The sequence below is a fragment of the Micropterus salmoides genome, unplaced genomic scaffold, assembly GCF_014851395.1.
Source record: "Micropterus salmoides isolate LMB-PRFRI ecotype aquatic unplaced genomic scaffold, ASM1485139v1 Ms_hic_scaffold_22, whole genome shotgun sequence".
Classification (NCBI taxonomy): Eukaryota; Metazoa; Chordata; class Actinopteri; order Centrarchiformes; family Centrarchidae; genus Micropterus; species Micropterus salmoides.
Genome location: NW_024041373.1, coordinates 3,812,688 through 3,822,190, shown reverse-complemented (window position 1 = coordinate 3,822,190; position 9,503 = coordinate 3,812,688). Strand labels below are relative to the sequence as shown.

The 9,503-nt window shown below is 38.6% G+C and overlaps 1 protein-coding gene across 1 annotated transcript; it reads left to right on the top strand.

Moving 5' to 3' along the window:
* Positions 1-805: 805 nt before the first annotated feature.
* Positions 806-9,041, top strand: vax1 (ventral anterior homeobox 1). The gene is made up of 3 exons (XM_038736826.1): positions 806-2,007; positions 3,668-3,855; positions 7,051-9,041. The coding sequence occupies exons 1-3, from the start codon at positions 1,794-1,796 to the stop codon at positions 7,591-7,593; spliced, it is 945 nt and encodes a 314-aa protein (XP_038592754.1). The 5' UTR covers positions 806-1,793; the 3' UTR covers positions 7,594-9,041.
* The last annotated feature ends 462 nt before the right edge of the window (positions 9,042-9,503 follow it).

The following is a 9,503-nucleotide window of genomic DNA, read 5'->3' as shown; positions in this document are numbered from 1 at the left end:
TTCTCCTCGTCAGCTATTGTGTTTAGCTGAGAGGCCAAGACGCTGTGTCCTCAATCTATTTCCCAGGCTGGGGCTCTGCATCGCAGCTTGAGAAGCCCAGGTTCCCTTTAGTCGCTCCCTTTTTAGCCTCCTTTTTACCTTTTTTAAACAATGCATCCTGCTCCACTCCAAGCAGCAGACCCCCAAACACTCAGTGAATAAAGTTAGTCCAACATGCAGCCCTTAAACCCACCCCAAGACTGCTGCGGGGCAGCCACACTCGCAGAATTGTTTGTTAATAGTCCAATTAGATAATTGCCATCTTTCACTCCTTTTCCTCTCTGTTTCCCATAAAGGCATGAATGGCACTCAGGGAGGGGGGCAGCTTGAAGGGGGCTTCTGGCCAGCTAAGGTGACAAGAAGGACCAGAGAATGCTCCTTGCACTAGGCCACTGGTTTGAATTGAATCATTGTGGCTTAATCAATGGTCTTATTGGATTACTGGCCACTGCTGTGTTCAGAGATATTGTTGCACTGACAATGAAAATTGCTAAGAGTTGGTGGGTGGGTAGTGGGCTGAAAGGCGAGTGGTGGAGAGAGGTAGGGCCATTCCAGAGGTATGCGTGTGTATGCGTGTATGTGTGTGTGTGTGTGTGAGAGAGAGAGAGAGAGAGAGAGAGAGAGAGAGAGAGAGAGAGAGAGAGTGTAGGCAGCCTAAGCACTAATGACAAGTTTTGTTCCCTTTCTTTGTCTTTTTCAAATGCGCAGGTTAAGATTATGAGAGCTGAAGATGGCTTCTGGGGTGCAATCATTTGAATACTGAAGGATGTGGCATTAGCGGTCAGGACCTCACTGGGTTACTCTGCGTAGCTCTCTGAATGAACACAGGACGGCACAGGAAACTTTAACACAATTCCCGTTAAAGCAGAGTACGGTGTTGGCTGGGTCAGTGCCTTCATAAATTTTGATCGCCGTGGATTTGTTCAGTATTTTTTCACCTGTCTCTCTCTCTCCCTCTCTCTCCCTCTCTCCCAGTGTCTCTTGTCTACAATAGCATAGTGGCGAGATCTGCACATTGCAGAATTCCGTTGATTGGTGAGACAAGCAAAGGGAAAACGGGATCAAAGTTTGCTGACATGCTGTGGCGATCAGGTGCGCGGTGAAAAGTTGGGGGGGAGGGGGTCTGGCCGTGTTCTGCCGGCGGAAGAATGAAGCACCTGGGAACTTTTTTCAGGTCTGGAAGACTCGTATCCCTGTGATTGAGTGCGTTCATGTGGGGTTCAGGGATGCTTGGTTGCGAGACAAGACCAATCATTTGTCTTGATTCTCTGGGCTGAGAACAGGCTAACTGAGGGGGACGGAATGAGCAAACCCCTCTATCAAGACCTGATCTATTTCCCCAAACAATTTAGTGTATTCATGAGGTTACGCTAATGTGGAGGCAGCAAAATTACCGTAATCAATTGAAACAGCGAGTGCGCATCCATGGCTCTGATTATTTGGAGATCATCTATCAGCCTGATGTCTATGTAAGAAGGAAAGGGGGGCATTGAATTACTGTTGAGTTTCACTGAGAAGTCCATGATCATTGGGCAAGGGAGTTTGGTCAGTGATAATAGGGCTCCTTGGTCGGGCGACGGAAGTATTTCACCAAATATTAGATAGCTGACTCTGCCCTGCTGAAAGGTGCTGTTTTGAAACTAAAACCCACACTGTCCAGACGATCCGGTGTGCCGTGTTCTCTGTAATCTCCTTTTTTACGACAAAGGAAAAAAGAGGCGGACAAGTTGCAGGTCCAAGAGGATAAACTGAGCATGGAGGTCAGGTACAACCAAGAGACGGAAGGGATGGGGCTGAAGAATGGACTAAAGAAGGGGAAAGATGACAAGGACTCCCAGAGCACCTTGTCCAAAAGCTTTCTCAAGGACCAGCAGGACTCCTTTTCCCCTTCTGGGACCGTGGAAAACTGTGAGAAGAACAGGGGGAGCACGGGGGACCCGGACTACTGTCGGAGAATACTAGTCCGAGGTAATGGTTGTTTTTTTTTTAAGAACTTGCAGTGTGGTACTTCAGAGATCATACAAATGAATCTTATGAAACATTGGAGACAAACAGTCTACAGTCTGCTGTTAGATTACATGCATTTTAGAATCAGGAATATCTGATGTCTTCAAGAACAAAGTTGAAAAATGAAGCCTGTGTAAAATCAGGCAGTGGTTGTTAATACATAAAGAGACAGTTGACAATTAATATATTTTATTGTTTAATTAAGAAGATTTCACTGAACGTATATTAATATTGTGATTTTCAATTTACATTTATGGAGGCTATTTAAAATAAAGATGGTTACCTCTGGGAACACTATGAGTACAATTGTAGGAACATAAAAATGTAAGACAAATACATTATCTGTCATGAAAAAGAGCTAATTGTTATGAAAGAAATGTATCTTTAATTTTAGGCCTTACTGTATGACCACAGTCATTTTTTTAGATATTTTGTTAAACACTATAATGAGCTAAATATTTCTTCAGATTTCATTCTTAAATAAATCCTAATGTTAAATTTTTTTTAAAAATGTTCAATGTCCCTGTGTAAATTTAAATGTGTGCAAGGTCTTGCATTTAAAGAGAAACACCTACAGGGTTTATACTGTATGTACTGCATTACATTTTCAGGGTAAAAAGATTAAAATTATAAATATTTCATTTAATACCATTGAATATTAGAGTTTTTACAGATATTTAATGTCAACAAATCATATGTGGAATTGTGTGTATGAGTGACAGTGGCCCAGTGACTAAATAATGTAATTTCTTTCATGCATTGTTGGCCCAACATTCAGAGTGTATGAACACAAACTAGAAATATAACTTCAACAAAAACAGAGGATTAATTACGCAAAATATAACGAGACAGAGCAGCCTCAGTACTTAAAATATACATCAAGGTTTTCTATTTAAATACTTTATTGTATTTATCAGTTATTTATTATTCATGTTTTTGATTAATAATAAAATAATTATTAATGAATTTCTTGGAACATTGCAACCACTTTTATTTGCCATGATTTAAAATTATAATTAATTTAATACTAGCTTTAAAAAATTGTTAGTAGAGATTGGGTTTATTTTAATGTTGTCGACAGCACCCATTGTTGTAATTTCTCCTTTGTGGTTAACAAATGAACCACAGCATATTCATTTTTGTTTTTATGTGATCTTCACTCATTAGGTGTACACATTTGTAAACACTTTATTTACATATTCATGTATTTTATTTAAGATGTCTCCATTGAACTCATACCAATTAACAGAATAGTTTTGCATTCATGGGATTTAATCCAGACTGATATTTTCCCCCTTAGTAATTTAAAATGTAGGGTGTTGTAAACTACTACATGTAATGCATAATTTAAACAAACAGTATTTGTACATTATGTTACATTTAGTCCACAATTACTTAGATTGAATTTAATAAATAAAATCTCAATTTGAGTTCTAAGTACTTCCACTACTGTAATCTATAATAATAATACTATATAATAATATAATAAGTTTCACATAATTAAGTCTATGTTAACATAAAACAGTCTAAAACTAGGAAAATATTGCATTTATCCATTCTTATTGTTACTAGCTCTACTCTTTGCCTCAGCATTGTTCATTTAAAGTGCTAATTGTTGCAGATGCTAAAGGCTCTATCCGAGAGATTATCCTGCCGAAGGGTTTGGATTTGGACCGGCCCAAGCGAACCCGCACGTCCTTCACTGCAGAGCAGCTGTACCGGTTAGAGATGGAGTTTCAGAGGTGCCAGTATGTGGTTGGGAGGGAACGGACAGAACTGGCCCGTCAGCTCAATCTGTCTGAAACTCAAGTATGTATGCACTGAACTTGTACCACCTAGATTGAAAACATTGTGAATTTATTATGTGTCTGTGCAAAAGACATAATGGATGCTTTTGTTTTTAACTGAAATAGCAATAATGTGCAGTGTCAATTTAATGTACTTTTCTGTGTGTCCTTTATCTTTTTAAACCAAATACTACAGTTAAAGCAGTTTGTTTATTTTAAAAGGTGCATTTTTTGTCCATATAATTTAAATAATTTGAGGCAAGGTGGAAATAAGACTTTTGTGTTTCACAGCTGATCATTAATACAAATATAGGCCTGTTGTATAAGCACTGCTGCTGTAAATAAAGCTTTAATGGCACCACTAATCATTAAAAACCTGTAATTGTTGTCAAGTGTTAGTATTTACAGACCTGTCAGTTCATTTAGGAGTGCTCGCAGGTTCTAATTCAGTTTTTGGAATAAGAGCATTGTGGTGACCTTTTGGTTTATATTTAGATTATTGTTTAGATCATTACTTAGATTGTACATTTAAGGATGTCCCACAGAAATATTTCTAATTGTATGTATCCCTTTAAAGTAAATGTAATCATCTGGCCGGTACAGTGCTGAAATAGCTTATTGAATGTTTGACGTCATTATCTGAAGCTGCTAAAATAAAACCAATAGAAAATGCGCAGACTTCCACCTCATGCCATACATGTGGGGTCAGCAGTGGGTCATGCAGTGTCCGCTGTGAGAGAACTGCATTTGCACTCCGTGTTTGACACCAGATTTTAAAACAAGTCACCTGGTAATCCTGTATGATTTGGACTTAAGGCAACCCTGGCCGTCTGCTGCAAAGCTTTGGTGTATTTTCAGCTCGAGTTTCATTCATCTGTTTATTTATTTTTTAAAAAGTGCAAAACGGCTAACGGTGCCATCGGCTTGGTCTTTGGTGCTAATGTGTTGTGGCTTTCAAAGCAGCTCTCGCAGACCTCCACTCAAGGTCAACCTTTTCTCACAAAACGACACCACAACCAACAACTTTAATCTGTTTGTTGATGTACAACAAGGTCACTGTTCCTTTTAATAATAGCTCTGCACATTTTACTGACTTATTTGCTTAAATTTTTTACATTTTAAATGTTTTAATATTTCTCTTTTTTATTTGATCAACACAATTGCTGCTTTTCTTTTTCACATGAATTCAAAACGAGTTAAGTGTCTGAAGATGTTATTTTGCTCACATAAAGGTAATATAGAGAACAACCTTTGCTCCCTATTTAGGCAGGACAAAGGCTTAAGGATTTTCTTCCAGTGTATGCTTCTTGTCCTGATGAAAGGCCTTTTAATGAAAACATGGAGAAATTAACATTTTGTTCCCTGTCACTCACAGGTTGCTACATTAAGGCCATTTGCTGTGTGCACACCTAATCATCTTTGTGGGAGTTACCAGCTTCATCTTGTTATTTTTTTCTATGTAACCTCTTTACAACAGAAAACATGGGATTGAGCGGCAGGACTTCTTCTCTTGACGCAAAAGACTGTTAACAGCTAGTGAAGAGTTAAACCACCTACTGAGGTGTAGGAAAAAATATTCAAATGTGACTGGACTAGCATTAGGACTGAGCTGGAAGCTTGCTGCTGATTGGCACATGTACGTTTTGTTCCATATGAAAGCAATTAGGTGTGATTACAGGAGACTTACAGTTACAATTCATAGAAAACCCTGTATTTGTTTCAGTTTTGACATGAATTAAATCAAGAAGATTTTGTGAAACAATGGATATGTCAGAATAACTAAATGCATCTGTTGAGACAGATGAATGACTTTATTGAACCTGTTAAATTACAAGGTTGGTGCTCCTGCACGAACCACTAAGAGTGCATTCTTTTTTTCCACCCTTAACTATGAATTTATAGAGAAGGAGTTTTTTCCTCTTTCTTGTGATACTCCATTAACTGCATGATATATACTGTACATGTTTCCAACAAAATCTCAAAACTGTGAGAAATATTTCTGAAACAAAGGAAAGCTTAAAATTCTCAGAAACAACAAGAAATACTGATCAGATATTGTAATTTATTCCAAGATGTAATTATGATTAATAATAACATCTGTGTAATTCTAGAGGCTAAAAATCTCATAATGCTAACTAAAAGAAGGTGCATGTCATTGAAGTCAGTTAATGGTGGCCATTTTGAATGTGGAGACAGAAAGAATGAAAAGTGGAACAGAACAGTTGAATGTATTATCCAGGGTTTAAAAAGTGCGGTGTATCTTTACATCAACTGTAAACTAACAACATTAGCTCTCCAACCGACTATTTTTCCCATGATTAATTTGATTGTCATTTGATTTTCAAATAAACAAGAAATTGTTTAGTCTGTAAAATGTCCCCAGAGTTTGATGGTGACATCTACTTCATTTCTCAAACCAAAAAGTCTAACAAGATATTAAATTTACATTGATTTAAAACAGAGAAAATCCACAGATCCTCACATTTGAGGAGCAGACTCCAGCAAATGTTTGGATTTTTTGCTTGATAATTGACACCTATCGTTAAGCAATAAAACCAACCAATAAACAATTCAATGGTTGTAGGAGGTTTTTAGTGCCACTTTTATGTAGGTTTTCAAAGATAAAATTACACATGGGAGCTAACTTTGGATCTCAGTTCATGCATGAACCTTTTGTAGTGGACGAGGTTAAGAAAGTTAAGTAGTGGTTTATATATGCAAGGCTATCTTTGAGTTTTGAATTAACCTCCTGCCACTTCGCCACAGCAAGGCCTTCCCTCCATGACTGAATGAAATCATTGTAGCTTTTGATCAATCCCAGTCTAGTCATTAGCTGGTGGACCGTGTGTATGTGTGTGTGTGTAAGCTTACCTGCATATATAGCTACTATAGATTAGTATCTGAAAGTGCGTTTAGCAGTCTACTTAATCTATGAACACAGAGTTGTTATCTCCGAGTACTGAGATTATCAGATTATTGCGGCACTATGATCACAGGCCTTTTTACAGTGTAAAGTATGAGTGGATGTGAATTTTTGCAGCTTTTTTTATTGCTATAATACCAACATTAGAAAAGGTTTTTCAAAGTTATGCTGTTATTTGTGTTTAAATTCATATTTTCTTCCACATACAGGAAATATTTAATAAATAATGAACTTTAAATTACACATTACATTTAGCATGTGTCTCAAACGGCTCTCTTCTGTGTTCCTCTCTAGGTGAAGGTCTGGTTCCAGAACCGGCGCACTAAGCAGAAGAAGGACCAAGGGAAGGACTCTGAGCTGCGTTCAGTGGTTTCAGAAACAGCAGCAACCTGCAGTGTCCTCAGACTGCTAGAGCAAGGTCGGCTGCTGACGCCTCCGGGCTTGCCGGGCCTTCTGCCCCACTGTGGCAGCGGCACACTGAGCTCCGCCCTGCGCCCTCCCTCCATGGCCATGGCCAGCAACGGCAGCAGTAGCAGCAGCAGCAGCGGCAGCAGCAGTGGCACGGCGGGCAGCAGCCCTCCTCTACCTGCAGTCACTAGCTCAGGGACAGTGGCGGGCCTGCAGAGCTCACCAGCGGCTCACAGCCTCTTCAGCTTCCCTATGCCCTCCTTACTCAGCGGCGTCGCCACCCGCATTTCCTCCAACCACCTGTCCATGGCTGGCTCACTGGCTGGCAACCTGCAGGAACTTTCTGCCCGCTACCTGAGCTCCTCTGCTTTTGAGCCTTACTCGCGGACCAATGGCAAAGAATCACTGGACAAGAAAATTCTGGAATGATGCTTTGTTTTTACATAGATGGCTTCCTGTTTCGCCTGGACATGTTTTCTTGGCTTTTACTGTCCTTGTTTGGTTTTGCTCATCCTCTTTCATCTGTCTATGTCATGTTCTGTAGCAGTTCATGTATTCCACTTGCACATCTGGCACCTTGTTCAAGGAAGAAAACAAATACACAAAACAATCTCATCTAACAAAGACAGGGTGGCAGTGGAAAGATTTTGCCCAAAATCTATATATAGGACTTTGTTACAGAGATTTAGAGAGACACATTCTGAGGAGATTACTGAGGGACCCTTCAGGTTTCTGTTAAACAAATGTTTAGTCCTATCTTTTAATCTAAAATAACAATATATACAGGGGCCCAGAGAATATGGCTGCTTCATAACACAAAATATCTATTCCTCCAAGAGAAGTAGTACATAGTGTATAGGAATGGTGACAGAAAGTGTAAAGTGCTGGTCCTTTCTAAATTGTGCATTATTATTTGATTGTGTTGGGTAGATGCATGTCACTGCAGTGAGTAGATGTAGAGACAGAAAGAGAGTTGTCAAACACCTGAGCAGCAGTTTGTTCTGTGAGATCCAATCAGCAAATAAAAAAATAAATAAAAATTGCAGCATTATGAATGAACAAGCAAGGTCGATTTCTCAACATAGAATTGGGGGAGAAAAAAGGGCCTCTGTTTGAAGGTCACTGCAAGGCCAGTGTCAGTACAAAACCCAATGCATCTGACGCGTGAATGCAATTTGCTTATGCAGATGCCTCGCAAAAATTCAGTTTACAAAAAAGTCTTTTGTATATGTGTTTGTACTGAGTTTGGACCAAACCAAAACATAATCCATAGACGGTGTTGTCATACTGTATGATGGTTCAGTTGTTCAGTGTTGTTTTCTCTATGGTTTAGTGAGGATTTTAACATTTTATGACTAAAGTCTTCACTTTGTGGTTTTTCCGTCTTCAAGATGCAGTACCTGACTTTTTTGTCTGTGATTTAAATACCACTGTGAGTTCTCAGAGTTTTGATGTACAGGTTCTATTTCATGCAGGAGCAAGCGCAGGAATGAGCTGCTGAAAGGGGGGATTCTTGAAGAAAAGCTTTTCAGCATTAGTAAGCTGCTTGCTTTGTTGAACACTACAAGGTAACAGGTTTTATTAAGACAATATAATAACCTTTCCTTCTTGTGTAAAATTTTCAAAATCCACAGCCTTCATAAAAGATTTAGGCAGAGCACTGCATGTGGAGACTGAATGGAATTATTGTAGTATAAAAGTACTGGAAATGGGAAACGTACCTTAAAATTGTTATTTTATTGTAAATTATTCACTTCTGTAAGTAATAGATTATTAGTATATCTGGAAAATAATGAATGGATGAATGTATTAGCAGGGTTGAGGAATCAATCAAAAGCTCTTTGGTGCTGTTGTTGTGAAATATCTTGGAATTTGTGAAATATGTGGTTCAAATGTTCATATATATCATGTATATGGCTACATACAAAGACAAATGTGTTTTTCATTTTCTTTCATACATGTTGCTATGAATTCGAGTTATGATAAATGTCATGACTGGTACAGTATACTTCATACACCATGGCCTGATGTGTCTGCTCCTGAACGCTTTTTTAAGATTTTTGGTAATGCGACAGTGTTATTATTACCACTAACCTTCGAGCAGAGTGGAACGACGTGTAGAACTTCTGGTTATAATAGCAGCATGACAAATTGGAAGAGACGCTCCAAAAAACAATTCCAGGAGTACTATCAGTGGGCAATAAAATAGATTTCCTTAGGACTGCAACTAATTATTTTCATTTATCAATTAATCTGGCAATGATTTACTCAACTAATCGTGTGATCTCAACAGTGTCAGAAAACAATGAAAAATGCCTGTCCCAGTTTCCGAGATGACA